This window comes from Crocodylus porosus, unplaced genomic scaffold (genome assembly GCF_001723895.1).
Source record: "Crocodylus porosus isolate Cpor-Errol unplaced genomic scaffold, CroPor_comp1, whole genome shotgun sequence".
NCBI classification, from domain to species: Eukaryota; Metazoa; Chordata; order Crocodylia; family Crocodylidae; genus Crocodylus; species Crocodylus porosus.
The window spans coordinates 6,220,695-6,237,702 of record NW_017728921.1 but is presented as its reverse complement, the minus strand read 5'-3'; the positions used below and the strand labels follow the sequence as shown (position 1 = coordinate 6,237,702).

Genomic DNA, 17,008 nt, shown 5'->3' with positions numbered 1-17,008 from the left:
TTCCAAAGGCATCACTTGGAGTTAGTCATCTGCATCCCATTGAAATCCAGTGGGCGTCAGGCACGTGTTTCCTTCGCCTCTGTCGAGCCTTAAACTTGATGCCATGCCAAACCTTTGTGTGTGGCTTGTCCCAGGAAAACAACATGGGACCGTGCTGCAAGCAGTGGTCTGATCAGGTGAGGTGTACAGGGACACCATCTCTCTCTTAGGAGCCGTGGTTAGAGAGAGGGGAGAAGAGGGCTTCAAAGTGACTTGTTTGTAACTTGGGGCATCTCTTCAGCCTTTGCTATAATCACTGCAGTTGAAGTGCTGGCTTTGCCATTCAGGAGGAGGAATAGTAAAGACTTCACATGCCAGGAGCAGAGGCTTAATAGATTGTTTTTAAAGAACCGTATTTCTTGCCCCGTCAGAGCGTGCAGCCAAACTCTTGACAGGAGTGAGGTAGTGACGCCTTTACAGAGTCCCACTAGCACGAGGAGTTCAAAAGCTGGTGGTGCTTTCGTGTATTGTCCTGTACTGGAAAAGTTGGTCTCCTTGCTTTTAATGGGTGCTGCAGGGTTAAGGGAGGCTTGGCAATAAGTATGCATGGAAACGAGTTGCTCAAGACTGTCATTGTGGCCTACTTATTAAAATGATAATAATAAAAAAAAAAAGAAACCCCAAAGCAGCTTGGCTGATTGTCCCCTGGCAAAGGAGACTTCTTATAAAGCTGCTACTTATTGCTGTGCATCTCCTGCCAAGATCAGGAGCTTCATGTGATCGAGTTTCTGTGCATGTCATAATAGCCAGGGCCCAGCTTTCTAATTTCAGAGCAGGTTCTCACCAAACAGTTCCTTTTTCCTAAATTGAAAGAACGAAAGGTGGGCAGATTTGCTGTCTTGTCGTGTGTGCGCTCGCACCCCCGTGGACTTTCCTGACACACCGATCCCCTTTGCAAAATAACTCGGGTCAGAAACCACACTGCGGCACACAGCCACCTGCATCCTCATGAGGATAATTTGTAACCTTGAAAGTCCAGTCTTAGCATCCTAGCACCGGAGAGCAAGCAAGCAGAAACTTAATTACATGCTCACCATTTGCCACCTTTCCAGGCACAGAAGCTTCCAATTTAGCTTCTGTACTGTGCTCCAACTTAAAAAAAAAAAAAATAGATGTAACATACAGTGCCCTTTCCAAAGCAGAAACGGTCAAGCTTGGCTGAAGTTTTACATGCTGTTATGAACATACCTACACCAGAAACGCACAGGTGGTCTCCCTGGGTGGGATCGGGATGCATATGCTTTCCAGGCCTTGTGAGGAGTGTGTGGCAGGAACGACTACTCCGCATACAGTTAAATGAATTTGAGCCTGGACAGGCATTGCATCAGGCCGTGTCTGCACAGGAAAATTATCCAGCCTGACTGTAGTGGAATAACTTGAGCTGTAGCTATTCTGGGAGAAAAGTGACTTTGTTTTGGAATTATTGCTCCAGACAGAGCATTTCTTCCCCAGTAACATTGCTCCGCTTCTGGACGGAGTGCCCACACGGGGGAGTTATCTAGCTCAGTTGCCGTTCCTCAGATCTGCTTATAGGTTTCCCCTCGTGGAGGAGCCTGAAGTCAGAAGCATCCCTCTGAAATGCACGGCCGCAAAGCAGGCGCAAGTGACTCTGCCGTGTCACGCCGGACTCAGCTGCTGAGTGAGCCTGGGGAAGGTGAGCCCCTGGCATTGATCCTCGCCCCACTGCGAGATGGAGGGGGAGGCACTGCCGAGCAAAGCTGTTAGGCCTGTGGTCAGCTTCACTGATCAGAGACTCGATAAACCAACTGCCAATGAATGGCTGGGATGATTCAGAGATGAATGAAGTAATCTGACTAAGTACGAAAGCCCACGCGCTCCGTCCCTGGCAGGCCCAGAGGATGTGCTGTCATGACTATCCCCCTCGGCACTGCTGTCAGACAGCTCTCAGATATTCCACAGCAAAAGAGCTGCCTGCTCATTAGCTATGACGCTTTTGAGGATTCGTCCTTCACTCGAATGATGGAAAAGTGAGTGGCCCACCCCTCTTCCAGAGGGGAATGGGGGGGTCTTTTCCCAAGGCTAGTGGTGCTGGAGCTGGCAAGGGCTGGCAGATAAAGCTGGAAACCTGGCAAAGTCTTCCAGGGATGTTCTTCGCCCACTGGAGGACCATGTTTCCAGACCCACCCTGCCCCCTTGCCAGAACCAAAATCCAGTTATTGGTACTGATAGCTGTCCCTGGCCTGCAGGAAAACTATTTCTTGTCCCCCATAGCCACTCAGCAGTAATGCAGATGGACAGCACAAGGTCTGACTTTATCAGCAAGCCATTTATGTCTTCGCATAAACACTGCCGCCAGCTTTCCAGCCACAGCTCTGTTAAATACAGGTAGCAGAGCCTCGCCAGACCTACTAGTGTATTGTCGTGTGTGTGTGTGTGTGTGTGTGTGTGTGTATACAGACATACACACACATATGTGACAATACAGTAGTAGGTCTGGTGAGGCCATATATATATGGCTGGTTGGGAGTTCGGATCCGTACCAGTTTCAGTTCTTGCCCCTCTGTACAAATCCCTGCCTGTACCTTGCAAAAATGATTCTCAAAGGTGCACTGCAGCAAACTGTTCTGCAAAGTGCTCAGCTGTTTTGCTGAGCAGGTGTGGGTTCAAACCCTTGCTTGAGTGCCTTCTTGAATGACCTCTGTGACTAGTACTGCTACCTGCAAGACAAGCACTTGAGTGCACGAAACGTACCTGGAGGACTGGTTTGGTATTAAGAGCTTGGACGCTAAAGTAGTGGAAGTCGTTTTAAGCACCGAGATAAACATGGTGTTTCATCCCCTGGGTTTTGTGTCACACTCCTCAGCCCGGGAGCTCCCTTTGCAAGAGGAGATGCTCAGCAGGTTTCAGGATCGAATCCGAGGCGACCTCCCTTTCCGTAGAGCTGGCATCCCCTCTCCCACAGGAGAGCTGTGCTGGAGGCATACGGCCACAGGCAATTCCTGCTTGGATCCAAGCTTTGTCATAGCCACAAAAGAGCCAGTTTTTAAATTACCACTTGTCACCCGAGCTCTTTCTCATGGAAAGCAGCATGCTTCCGGCAAAGGGGAGAGGTCACAGTGCGCCATTAGTTCTTAAATAGAAATCCCCCTTGAGGATTCGACTTGGAAACCGACGGCACAACGTGGCTCCGACCTTTTGAGGTGGATGGCTTTTGGTAGCAAAATCTTTGTTCCTTGGAAATGCCTCTGCAGGGCCTTTTCTTCAGCGCGAGGCTTACTCAGCCTGTCACCAAGGGAAATTGTGTGCGTTTCTTTTTCCCTTCCAGTAAGGACAGAACTCACGATTTTGCAAATGAAGAGCCCCACTTTGAAATCATCAAAATTCCTCCCTGTCACGCAGCAGCTCGGGTGTAGAGCACCTCACACTTCACTTGCAAAGTCCTGCAGTGCTTTGGTTTCCAACAGGCTTTTGTAAAGGTCTGGATAGCCTGTGGGTCTGATGCACTCCCCTCCCCGCCTGGCAGAGGTCCCACTAGGATGGGACAGAAGTGTGCTGCAGGGCTTTTGAGTGAAGCCTCCCCTTCTGCTGAAAGCATTGTGCCACAGGAGACTTTAGGTCCAGCATCCTGGACAGCAAGTCAGCTGCACGCTGGCTTCACTTGTATCTGGGGAGGGAGAGCAGGGAAGTGGTTTGAGCCCTAACTTAGGGCCTGGGGTCAGTCCCCTGCTCTGCTACAGGGCGAGTTGCTTTGCCCCTCTGTTTCAGTGGGGGACCCTGCTCTTGCATTTCTCTACCCCACAGGGATGAGTGGTGGTCACACGAGGCCGATGGGTCGAAGAAGGTGTGGTCATGGCGGCTGTATGAGTACCTGCACCAGGCAGTGCTGACTGCAGTGCTCTACTCTCCAAGGTGGCTTTAGATACTAGGCACATGTCTGTGTGCGCCCGCATGGGAGCCACGGGCAGCGTGTGCTGCAGCACTTCTGTCTGAAGAGAAGCAGTCAAACACCTTGCATCAAACCCGGGTGGGAATTCAGTCGAACATCGCCTCTGGGCCTCAAGCCACCCCGAAGTGCAGGAGGCTTGCCCTCCAGGCTCCGTTTCTCCGAGCAAGCGTGCCAATACGCGCTCCCTCCCCAGTCTGTTCGCACCACAGCTTCTCTCAGTCCCAAGCACCCCTCAGGCGTTTCAAAGAAAGGAATAAAATAAAAATAACGCCATAAACACATTCCCATAATCCCAGTCACATTTTTCTAGCAATTAAATAAGAACTCTGCGGCCATATTTGGGAAAAGAATCGAGTTGGAGCTCGGAAGAATTTCATGTTTGCTCCGCGGGGCTGTTTATTTCCAAGCAAGTTGTCGGCAGCGTAAATGTAGCTGCGAAACCCAGAGGGTCCTGGTGAGGAGCGGTTTGAGAAGAGGTATTGTTCTGACCCAGGCGGAGAACTAGCAGCTTTTTCTTTCTGCGCTAGTGCTTTGAACGTGCAGCCGAGACAGTCAGGCACTTCCACGTAGTTCAGTTCTGCCTGTGATCAAGCCCTCTTAAAGGCCAAGTGACAAGCTCCCTGCCCATTCACACCTAAGTGCAGGCTCCTGTTTATCCAGCAGCAGCCCATGCGTGCGCTAAGGGTGCGTTCCTGCTAGCCTCTACTCATGCCAGTAGCTCTTTTGACTTTAAAACCCAGCGGGGGTTGTTCCAGTTGAGGTCATCGGGCCCTTCAAGGAGGAAGACGAGCCCCTACACTCAGGTCGTGGGTAACTGGAGGAGAGATCGCAGTCCTAGGTGTAGTGTCATATCTGTGTTGTGATGCTGTGGCTAATTAGATGCGAGACAGCACTGGGACGAGAAGAGTAAAGGTTGCGGCTATGCTGCTGCTCAAGGTGGTTGATACTGGAAATCCCAGCAAGAATACCAGGGCTTCCTACCAGGTGTGTAGTTTGTGGCTGAATGCAGGTCTTCTGCCCCTGGAGCTGTGGACACCAGCACCTTTGGCCAGCAATCCTTTCCTAAGGGGGGGACGTTGCAGGCAGAGATGAACAGCGCCTCATGAGATGGAGAGAAGGATAAAGCAAACGGCAGGGAGAGAAAGGCACTTTGTGAGTGGGACAGCGAGGGGGGGCTTGCTCTCCTCTCCACTTATTCAGCCTGTTACCACCAACTCTCTTCATCCCATCCATCACCTGCCTCGCACACCCCATCCAGTCCCTTCTGAAGCGAGAGCAGCAGCCATCCAGAAAAGGAGCGTTCCCTCTTGGGGAAGGGCCCCGTACAGCTTGAGAGGGATCCAGCAGACGGGGCCGCGTAGAAATCGCTCTGAAACGCTTAGCAGTTTTAATACAATTGTCGAGGGGACCGTACCAATGACTACTTCGTACGCACGCTGGCGTGACGGCCTTCGGTGATCCCAGACAGGGAGTGCCAGGAGGCAAAGGGAGTTCCTTCCTTCCGCTCGTTATCCCGTCTTTTTAATCCTGTAGAGTTCGGTACCAGTGGTGTAGGTTTCTGTTCAATTCTCCTGGCCAGTATTGCTCCATACTGCTTTTGTCGCTAGCACCTCTCAGTGGAGTCAGGTCCCTTGCTGCACGGGCGGCTGCGCAGTCGGGGTTTTCTGGCACGCGCTCGCTTTTCCCCGTAGCTTCAGAACCGAGCCCTCTGATTTCAGCTTCCAGGCTGAGGCCGGGGCCGTGAGTAACTCGAGCTCCCAGCAGCCGTGTCCTGTGCTGTTCGGGGTGGACGTGTGTTTTGATTTGAGGTTTCTCCCAGGAGCGGAGGGTGCCGCTTGTGGTAAGAAGGATCAACGCTCTGCAGCCCGTGGGTGGCACGGAGGACTGAAACGCTCCATCCCTGGGAGCGGCAGACTTGAGGGCTGGGCAGCCAGTGACACAATAAGTATATCTTTAAAAAGCCCCAGGCACTGATCCTAGTCTCTATATCCAGCCTGTCTCCGAGGGCTGCCCTGTGACTGCTGGCCTGGCAGACGCTATCTGTAGGGCCTGCATGACAGCAAGTCATAGCAGCACACGTGTCTCTGACCTCTGGGATGTTTTGTGGGGAGGGGGGGTCTTGCCTCCAGATTGCTTAAAAGGAGGAGATTGGCAGGTAGGCGCCCCAAGGATGGATTCACCTCCTCTCCCTGCATACAAGCGCCCTCCCAGGCGCGGTAACTGGAATGGTTAGAGGCGAGAGATGTGCTTGCTCTTTGGCACTGGAGCAAGGCATGGCGCATTCGCTGGCCCCTGACGGGGGTAGACGATGCCTCTTCTGCGGCACAGAGCGGACAGGAGTACTGGAGCATCCGCAGGCCTTTGCCCCATCGTTACAGAGGTGTATCCAGAGAAGAGAGGGAAAGCCCCTCAGCCCTTTGCTGGCTCCACTTGGGTTGTACGAGCTGGTGACCCCTGGGCCCGCAGCCAGCCCTGATCCCACACGGCGGACCTGCGCCGAGTCCCACTGGGGTCAGCGGGGAGAGCAGGGTGGTGGGCTGACCATCTGTCTCGCCCCCGTATAGGCCTATACATATGAGGCCCCAGTGTTGCCTCCCCCCCACCATTGGAAGCTCGTGTCGAGAAGGCATGCAAAACCCCACCCTTCCCGGGGCTCCCTGCATCGCCATGATTTCCCCCTCGGTTTAGCTCATCTTTGCGCCGTTTTTAATTTGCTAGTCCCTGGTTGCACACAGTGACCTCGGCCTGAGCCTGTTTCGCTGGTGGATGCCAACGGAAAGCATAATAAATGCCATTTTCCTGAAGTCACCCGAAGGCAAATCCAATCTGGCTGTGCGCGGGGAGAAAGCTCTCCGCTGATAGAGCTGTCACGTGAAATGGGGGCGAGGGAGAAGCATGCTCCCTGGTCAGTTGGAGCCCTTTTAGAAATCGCTGTCAAAACAGATTTGGTTGGAAAGTGATATCATCTCCGAGGTTTCGACGATGCCACCGCAATGCCAGGGAGAGCATGCAAGAGACCCATGGCAACGTTTGTAAAGTCCTTGTTGCTAATACTAGGGAATATATCAAAACCTCCCTGCCACGAGTGACTTGGAGAGGTAACGAAACATGTTAGCTTGGTTTACGGCTTTTATTCTAGGCATGCCTTGCTCAGTACCCAGCAGGAGCTCTTCTAGGGGAGTTTAATATCTTCTTCATTGTCAAATGGGGAGTCGGAGGGGGTCTCATCTTCCTATGATGAATTTGTGCAAGTGGCTATATGAGCTCATGGCTCTGGGATCTGTTGAGATCCCCTTAATAGTCGTGATATAGGATCCTCCAGCTAAGGGCTAAGGAATGTTACAGTCACCGGTGAACTGAGCCTCCTAACCCGTCATGCGCGAGAAGAGGAATTTATTATCCCCAGCCAACAGATGGGGCAGAGAGAGTGGAAAAGGTTTAGCTTCATCCCGCATAGGTCAAGCCTGCAAAACATGAGACCGTGCCCTCGGGGTCAGGGTAGAAACTGAGGCGGGCTCGTCATTCTCCCATGGAGAATCCAGGAAAGGGGATGGACTGGAAAAGCCACAGGCACCCTGGGCAGGGCTGCGTTGGGACTGGCGGAGAGAGGACGCTCTGATGAAAATTCAAGCAGGGAAAAATGCTTCTTGCAAGTACTGAGCCCTCTCCCTCCCACTCTCCATTTCCCAAGCAGTTCTGCCCAGCGGGGACGGAAGCGAGGAGCTGGGACCAGTGCTAGGGGCTGCAGTGGAAAGATTAGATATGCAAATCAGCCTCTCATTTACAAACAAATTAGTGCTGCCTGGTGGGAGTTGGAGGAGTGGGGGCTGGAGGCATTGGTGCGTTTTGCATTTACCTCTCCCCTGTCCGTGGTGCGCACTCCTCATTCAAGATCTCATTTTCCCTCCGTCCCTCTCGAACCTGCTGTCACTCTCCTCAGAGCTACAAAGCGCTGCCCCTGGGATGATGGGCAGCCCTGGGTGGGACGCCAAAAGGGCCCCGGGAGATAGGGAGCTGCCTTGGTTTGAGGCATGCAGCTGGTCAGTTGGCAGGGGCGCAAGGGAGTGGGTGCATCTATTGTAACGGGAATCGTGGGCTTTTTAACGTGGTTTAAGATGTGTGCTGGAAAGTTTGATAGAGGATGTATGTCGATAACTCTCTCTCTAGATATAGATATATACGTATATATCTATAGCTATAGAGGTATAGAAATATATTTTAATTAAAAAAAATGTAGCTGATCAGTTGACTCAGATCAAGTGTAGGGAGCATCCGAGTCCCAAGACCTCCAGGTCTTGCATGTAGGATGCCTGCCAATGGATCTGGGAGTATCTGAAGTCCCAGGGTGAGTCTGGGATGGAGGATGCTCACCAGTGGCAGTGCCGCATGTGGTGTTCACAGCGAGTGAGTTCTGCCTGCTCCGTCCATTCGGGGTTTGGAATGATTGAGTTCTGATCCGTCGGCATGATTTGGAAGTGATGCAACTAATTTGACCCGGAACACACACAAAAAAATATATATATTTTTTTTTTTTTTAAATGTCGCAGATCGTGATCCCTCTTTTCTCTCTGCTGTAGGGCTGTCACAGGCGCTTGGTAGACTAGAAGTAGTGTGAGATGTGGCTCCCAGGTTAGTCCTTATGTCCCGTACACTCCATGAAGGGGGCAAGGGGCAAGGTTTACCCTCTCCATGGAGCCTCTACTGCTACAAGGCCTCCAGTGCTGGGTGAAAGGGCTGCATTCACTGTTGGCAGAGCACAGCGCAGCTGTCTGTTGGCGTCCTGGCTTCCACCTGCAACCCACTGGCTCTCAGATGGCATAGGCCCAGCTTGCATTGGCGGTGGAGGGAGAGACCTGTGTCACTGGGTAGAGAAGGTGAGGAGGGAATAACCTTCCAGAGGCGATTGAGGAGAAGGCTCATCTCCGAGGGGGGAAATGCTGTGAGGATCCATGTGGGCCAAGTGGGGAGAGAAGGGAGGTGTCCCTGCTGGCAGGAGCTGCGGAGGTGAGTTTTGCCCCCGCTGCGCTGACAGGTGAGCAAGGCAAGCCTGAGCCCAGTGTGGAGCAAGCTGCTGTGGCTTTTGAGGACTCCCCGGCGCCGTGGAGTGAGTGCTTCCCTCGCAGGGATGGTGCCAGAGGCCTTCCTTCGGTGGTTAAACGCGCCACCCCCTCCAGGCACCAGAGTCCCTGCAAATCGCCGAGGGCTGTCCCGGCACTCTGTCGGGGCCTCGCATTTCCACCCGCGGAGGACCGGGGAGGGGAGGCAGGAACGCAGCCGCTCTCTTGGGGGGGCTGGAAGTTTGGAAAATAAATAGCAATGTGCTGTAGGTTAAGCTTGGCATCCCGGGAGATTAATCACCCAGGCTGCAGCCAGCACTGGGAGCTCCGGTGACGAGAACTGTGGTTTATAGATCATGATTCATCGACTCAGAGCGACCGTGTTATTCCAGCAGATTGCAAAATCGGAAGAGGAATGTTGTGGTTAGTTTACGGCTTAACTATGCAAATCGTCAGGAAGCCTTCGGAGCCGGAGAATGTAAGGCACAGCCAGCCGGGATGGCAGGGCTGTGAGGAGGAGCCGGAGGCTCCGGGAGACGGCGATGGGGCCGTCCGGGAACGGCCGCTCGCACGAGGCAGAGAAGAGCGGGGAGTCGGAAGTAAGTGCCCTCGGGAGCGGGGGGCAGTCCGGAGGGCGACGGGCTCCGCTCGGCTCCCGCTTGCGGCATGAGACCGTCCGGCAGGCGGGGAGGCCGGGAGGGCTTCGCTCGGCATCCCGGGCTGCCCAAGCGGGGAGCTCGCCCGCGGGGGCGGAAGGAGAGGGGGCGCGCCCGCGCTTTCGTTTCCCCTCCTCGTGGTCGGAAGGCCGGGAACCTTCTCCGGCGGGGAGAGGGGAGGGAAGCCGCCTCCTGCCACTCCCGCCAGAAACCCGCGGAGGAAGTAAACAGCGGGAGTGGGAGGAGCTGCACCTTTCCCTTGCCTGGATCTGCTCCATCTGGCTGCCTGACAAACCCGGCGGCCCCGCGGAGGGGGAGACCCCCAGTCGGTGCCCTGACGTGCAGCGAGCCTGTTCGTTCTCAGCCAGGGCGGCGTGCCGCCCGAGTGCCTCCGCAGCCGGGGGCCGGCGGCCGAGGAAGGCGCGCGGGGAGCCCGGGCTTCGCAGCGGATGAAATCATCGTGACATTCGAGTCGGATGGAGCTGGCAAGGCCAGGCGGGCCGATTGCTGCGAGGCTGCCTGGGATCGGTTTGCAGCGTGGGTGGATGTCACATTAAAGACAAGATAGCTGCGGGGACGGCGGGTGCCGGGGGGGCTCACTGGCTGTGTTTGCATGCGTGTGCACGAGTGTACGCACACTGCCCTTGCCTGGGGGGGGAGAGCTGGTTGAAGGTGCGCCCAGCTCCTGGAGGGCGGGCTGGCTGGCAGCGCCGTGCTTTGTCAAGCCGATCCGAATCCGCAGGGAAATTTAGGGCAAAGGTGAGCAGATGTTTCTCATTACCGTGTGGCCGTCTCCAAAGCGCAGCCGGAGCAGCAGGCCCTCCAGGGAGCGAGCCCTGGATCTCGGGGCTCACGGAGCAGGCCGGGCCCCGCGCTCACGCTCCCAGCGCTCTTGGTAGCTGAATCGCCGTTGCTAAACAGCATGTCGCAAGTGAAAATCAACTGCTTGGATGCAGAACAGGGAGATCGCTGCAGTGGCAAGAGCATTTCGAGCCAAAGTTGAGCCCTTGCTCTGCCACTGGTTTCCTGTGTGACCATGGGCAGCTCACTTAACCTCCCTTCCCCTTCGCTCCTGGTCTGTACCACTGGGATTGTAGCAGCGCTGCACCATGGTGGTAACTGCCTCAGGACAGTGGGATACTGGAATGCCACAGTGACAGTGTTTGCCAGCAAGCCAGCTGCGTGCAAGCCAGCCTGAGCCATAACTGCACTCCTGCCCTGCTGCGGAAGTACCCGCTGAGCCTCCAAAAGCCTCACCAGGGCAGCTGGAGCCCCGTGACGCGTCACCCCAAGGGGATCGGGACGAAGCCAAGGGAAATGGGCGGATCCTGGGGACTCGCTTCCTGGTCACAAGGCCTGGCGGGTTGTGGAATTGTGTCCTGTTCCCTGAGTCGCAGCCAGTGCTAGGAAACACGCTGCCAGGGGGAGAAGAGCATGGATCTGGGCCAGGGCATGGAGAGGCTGCAGGCTCTCTTCTAGGTGTTCCCCTGCAGTGATTTCCACTCCTCTTCCTCCTTTTTTTTTTTTCTCTCCCCTTCTGTGTTTTGGAAAATCTGATGGCACCAGACCCTTTATTTGTCACGTGTCTTTGGCTGTCCAGCATTGTCCTACTTCTCTGGTTTTCTGGGGCCGTCCTTTTTTGCACAGCACCTGTCACACCAGGGTCCTGCTTTAGACCAAGGACCCTGGGCACTACCACGTTTGAAATAATAAGCGACAGAAGTTTCCACGTGCTCAGCGGCTGCCACGCTCTCCTCACAGCTGTACGGAGAAGCAGCCAGGATTAATCTGTGCTCGGCTCGAAGCCGAGACTTGCTGGGTTTCGAGTCCAGCCCACTGAATTCCACCAAATCTACGCGCAGCAGGTTGGGGATACGCGGCATTTATCATTGCAGCCGATCCCCTTGCAGGATGCTCTGGGTGTGCTCTGAGGCCTGCATTATGCCTTTGCTGTGCAGTGGATCCACGGCACCTTCAGGAGATCTGCTAGGGTGACCAGATTGGACGAGAGGTTGAGCCAGGAGCCGTTTTGAAGCCGGGAAAATGAACACCGCTTGGTAGAATCAGTGGTGTTTTCCCTTTTGCAAGGAAGAGGTTGACTGCTGCTGCCTGAGAGGGGGGACGGGGCAGCATAGTCACAGCTGCTTCTGCCCTCCCAGATCACCTCCTATTCTGATCCTCTCCCAGTCAAGTTCACTGCATGGGCAGAGCAGTTCAGACAGCCCAGGGCCAGGCATGGGGGGGCACTTGTGGGCTTCGCTTTGGCTGGAGACAGTGCCAGTAGGGTGCTGCCAGATCAGTGGTTTTCAATCGGTGGTCCGTGGACTCCTGACTATGTCTAAGGGGTTCGCGAAAGATGACTATGATTAATCACAAGTATGTGAATACCCACACGTCCAACTCAAACGGATCTGCACCGCTATTTGCAATTTTTTAGGGGTCCACAAATGAAAAAAGGTTGAAACCACTGCGCTAGATCAATGCCATTACTGCGGCTGCGCCAGGTTTAGTGATGCAGAGCAGACTTTCTTTAAACGTGCCAGTTCTCGGAGAACGGCAAAAACCAAGAGGCATAGCTATGCCCCAGACTGCCTTGCACTTGGCCGGCGGGTGCTTAGTCAAGTCAGGGTCCTGTTTTCCCTTTGGAAAGATCTGGTGCAATGAAGTTGCAGCTGTCTTGGTATTGCAGCTGGGCTGTGTGTATGCGCGTGAGCATATTTCAGTGCCTACTTTTGCTGCTCGGGCCTTCCCCCCTCTTCCAGCCTCCATATCCTGCCTGTTGGCTCCAGCAAGCTCTGATCATCTGTCCCGTCCCACTCCGTGGTGCTGGGGAGGAGCTGCAGATCCCTGAAGGATTGCAATCCACAGGTCTGCACAAGTGCAAAGACAAGAGGAGGTGAGGAGGAGGCATCCCCCAGGGACCCAGCCTCTGCAATCCATGTGTGTCTACTGCTGGGGCAGGGACTCGAGCCAGGCCTGGATGTTTTCAAGTCTGAAGGAGCTGATAGGTTCCTGCGCATCTCAGGTGCTTATATACCACCCGTCTCTGTGGTACCCGAGAGCCTCACAGTCTGAATGTATTACTGCTTGTGTGGTAGGTAGGGGAGTGCCATTATCCCCATGTATACAAATGAGGAAACTGAGGCATGGAGCAGCTAACAGCCTTGCCCAGGGTCATGGAAGGAGTCTGTGGCAGAGCAGAGGTCAAGCCCATATATCTCCAGGCATCAGCCCTAACCCTGCACAATCCTTCCCCTCCCTCAGAGAGAAGCACATGCATCCGGCCCGTGGTGCTCTCTCCCCGCACACAGGCCAGGGAGGGCACGAGGAGATGCTGAGAGGATCTCTTTGTTCCTGCAGCCCGAGGAGGGGGGGCAGCTGTGTCCCCAGGAGCACCTCATTGCCTCACCCTGATCCATGGGTTGCAGCTGCTGCTGAGAAACTCAGGTGGTTTGCTGAGGCAGCTGTCACCGGTGCAAGATCAGGAGATAGTTTGCTGTTGTCTTGTCGCCATCCTCACACATGCTTCAGTTTGGGCAGGAGGGGGCGGCCGTCCTCCATGGCAGGCCCGCGCCTCTGGAGCCGAGAACTCGGTCCGTTCCCCTCCCTGGAGCTGGAGCCCGTTTCCCTCCCGCGCACGCAACTTTGGCACAGCCTGAGGCCAGCTTCCCGGTGCCCACAGCCGGCCGCCCGCCCGCTCGCATGGAGATGAAGCAGATGGGCTCGTGCGACCTGGGTGGAGCAGGCTTTCTGCTGGCCTGGGTCCTTCTCCAGCTGGGCTTCAGTGAGCTCCCGCCTGCAGCCCCTGGAGCAGCTTGAGGTCATCCTGCTCCCGGCTTTGGGGAGTATGCTGGGTGTGGGGGAGCAGGACGGGGTTATGAGACAGGTTGTGTCCCTGCCCCAGGGCTGCAGATGCCTTCATCGGCTGCAGGTCTGAGCTGAGTGGAGAGCTCTCAGTCTCCGTTTTATTCTTTCTTTGCACAGCCTAGCACTGGCAGGTCCAGGCCTAGGACTGGGGCACCATGATGCAAATGCTAAGGGCTTGGACCCCTCCAAGGGGCTGCTGCAGCTCAACCCACATCTGAGTCCTGCTAGTCCTGACCCTCCGAACCGACAGTGACTAGGAAGCCACGTTCTCCCCTTGTGCTCAGTGGAGGGAGCTCGTTTGGGGAGTTAGGCTGGGTTGGCTCATGGAGAGGGGCCCTGTGCCTCTAATGGCAGCTGGCATGGCCTGGGTCACAGGGACATAACATAACCCTACCAGCTCGTTCCCTCATCAGCAGAGCGCTGACACGGTCTGTCTCCGCATTTCCGCCCTCCACTGCCTGCCCTCGTGGCCGTCTGGGGAGGGAGCCAGCGTCCCGGTGCCACAGGCACACATGGCCTGCAACACTGGCTGCTTTTGCTCGGGGGGCAGCATGGCCATAAGGGAGCCGATGAGGTGGGGACGAGCCGCTGGCAGCCACGAAGGCAAGAGGAGCGAGCAAAGGAGAGACTTGGTCTTGGTTGACCCAAGCCATTCAACCGCTCTGTGCCCTGGAGGCATGAGGTGCTGTGGAGCTTGTGCCACTGCCGCAGACCTGCAGCGGAGGCCTCTGTGCCTTTTAATTGTATCTGGAAGTTGATTTTTAAGCCAAGCAATTCCTTAAGTGTAATGTGGTGTGGGAGACGCCTCGTGCGAGGCCCTTTTGGCCATCAGGAGAGTCGCTCCTGCTGTGGCTCTGGGCTCGATCTCAGCATTATCCAGTGCTGGCTTGCCTGCTTGTCCAGTGGCAAACCTGAGCCGCAGTGACCTGAAGGGAGCTGCAGCCAGCACCCCGAGTCGAGTGGCTGCCAGTTGCCAGCCTCACAGCCCCTTCCTCCCGTCTCTCTCCAAAATCACTGCAGCTGGGGTTTGGCATCCACGTTCAGATGTAGCATTTTGGTACCTGAACAGCTGCTTTGGACGTGCCCGTGTCCAATGTCCAGAAAAGGAATCGGGTGAGGAAAGCTGCCCTCACATTTTGGGGGGTGGAGGGGTGCTCTCCAAGGGCAGTGCGTCACTTCTCTCTCCGGGCTTTGACCTTAAGTCCTTTCATCCTGCCCCTGTGGTGAGTTCACGGCAGGGTCCAGGCTCTTTGATGACTTGGAGCCGTTTCAGATGGCTGGTGGGAGGTCCCGGCATTTTGGCAGAGAAGTGCTGGTCCACTCCAGACACCGCTTGTGCTCCCAGGCGGGGGCTTGCACCAGACCTTCAAGTGGGTTGGAGAACTTGAGAGACACAAGACAATGCAGAATCAGATCCCCAGCACCCAATTGCCACTTGATTTCTGGTTAATAAGGATTATGTAAAATACCACGCTGCATCTTCCTAACCCAGAAAAGCGATGGATCACGTCCAGCGCAGCTCACGTGTATGTACTTACCGTGATGTGTCGCTCTCAAGTACTTTGAGTTGCGGCCTGGAAGAGTAAGACCCATTCTTGCCGGTCCTTCTGCATCCCGTATTTACAGCTCGGCAGGGCTAATTTTAGCACTCATCCCCAGAGGGGGGCAAACATCTGGTGCGTGCAGACTGTGCCTCGCAGAGCTGGTGGTGTCCAGCCCCCCTGCTCAGGAGAGGCAAGCACGTTGCGGCCATAAAGGGCCCTCCTCGCAGTCGCGCAGCTCTCAGGCCGGGCCTCCCAGCATCAGCCTTTCTCCTGGTTTAATTCAGTTTGAGATTTCTTCCAATCGGGAAGCAGTGGAAGCCCCCATTGTTCAGGAGGAGGCTGGGCAGCGCCAGTGGATTTACTATAGGAAATGGGCCTGCGCTGGCCGGGGAGCGGGGGGGGTGTTATTAAATCATTTCCGCCTCAAATGTCTAACAGCACGCTCTGAAATCCATTCGATAAGAGCTAGAGGGAAGGGAGGTCATGGGGATCGGGCCTCCCCCCGCCACCTCCTTCCTGCAGCTGGGAGGTGACATCCAGCAGTTTCAAAACAAGCCCTCCCCTTCGGGAGCACGCAGCGCCTGGCCCGAGCAGACCCGCTCGCATTTCAGTGGGGCTGAGCGCAAGGTCCTGCAAAGGAGGGGAGGTGCTGAGCAGCATGTTGGGGCCGAGAGGTGAGGTCGAACCCCGGCCTCGGTCCCCTGTGCTGTTTCGCACTCATATGAGATGCAGAGGCAAGTCAGCTTCCCCCCCACAACCAGTGCGGTGTTTGAAACGGAGGGCAGAGTTTGTGTCATCTGCAGCCCCATAGCTTCTCTCCTGGCCCTGGGTGCATCTCTGCTGCCAGCGGGCAAAGTCTCCATCTCAAGGAACCACGACGGCTCTTCCTGGGCTTTCTCCTGCCCGAGAGGGAGATTATTTGCGCCTCTCGCTCTTTGTTGCTTCAAGCGAGGAACGAGTCGCCTTCCCATGATAGGCATCAAGAATCTTTCCAATGACTGTAACGGGAGTTGGACACAAGCGCCAACCAGCTCCGGTCTCCGCATGCAGCCCTCCGGCCAGCAGTAACCCTGCCTGCGCCTGCCTGCAGATGTCCATGCCAGGCTTCCAGCAGGAGTCCTCCCTCTCCCACTTGGCCGCCAGCCCCCCCAGCATTGTGTCAGTGCGCGCTCGTTTGGATCAGCCCAGGTGCAGAGATTTATCCACCTTGACACTTTTCTGTTGTGCTTAATTGTCCCATGTTTTCCAGCAGCAGCAGCAGCAGCAGATGCCCCGCAGCAGCCAAGAAGAGAAGGATGAAAAAGAGAAGGAAAAGGAGAAGGAGGCTGAGAAGGAGGAAGACAAGCAGGAATCTGAAAACGACAAAGAAGAACTGGCAAAGTAAGTACATTCCCTGCTTTCTTCCCTTCCTCCCCGGCATAAACTCGCATCAGGCTGGGAAGTCATTGTCCTTACGTACCCTGCTTCGCTGTCCCAGGGTCCTGCGGCACGGGGAGCTGGGGTGAAGTTGTCATTGCTTTGAAGTGCTTCTAGCATATTCTGGGCTCCCAGCCCTGTGTGGGGTGACCCCTTGGCAGGTTCCCTCGGCTGTGCTGCATGCCCCTCTCTCAGCTCCTTGCACTGAGTGGGCTAGGCTTGCTGCTGGCGAAGGAGAGAGAATCTGTTGTTTTATGCACTTCCCTCCTCCTCCCTTTCCCCTCCCAATCTGGAGAGCTCCCGAACCAAGCTGCTAATTTGTTTGCTACTGATTTAAACTCCATCCACCCGCAAAGCCGCTCTGATGCCCGGCATCAGTTTGTTGTTGCAGGAGAGGCTTCCTAGAGTCGAGCGGGCTCTGAGAACGCAAGCAGAGCACTGAGCTTCACCTTTAGCACTATTGATGTCAATGTGAGATCTTCCAGATCAAGGGAGCCGGCCAGGTTGATAACTCTGCCTGCC

General features: G+C 55.4%; 1 protein-coding gene across 28 annotated transcripts in view; it reads left to right on the top strand.

Moving 5' to 3' along the window:
* Nucleotides 1–17,008, top strand: part of NCOR2 (nuclear receptor corepressor 2) — a 331,634-nt gene that overhangs the window by 222,915 nt on the left and 91,711 nt on the right. For 25 of the 28 annotated variants that reach the window (XM_019538935.1, XM_019538934.1, XM_019538936.1 and 22 more), the window contains exon 15: nucleotides 16,320–16,450. In XM_019538935.1, the coding sequence (XP_019394480.1) occupies nucleotides 16,320–16,450 (131 nt within the window). Of the gene's footprint in view, nucleotides 1–9,018; nucleotides 9,603–16,319; nucleotides 16,451–17,008 lie in introns of those variants that run through there. The other 3 variants (XM_019538931.1, XM_019538930.1, XM_019538911.1) reach the window with 3 other exon arrangements.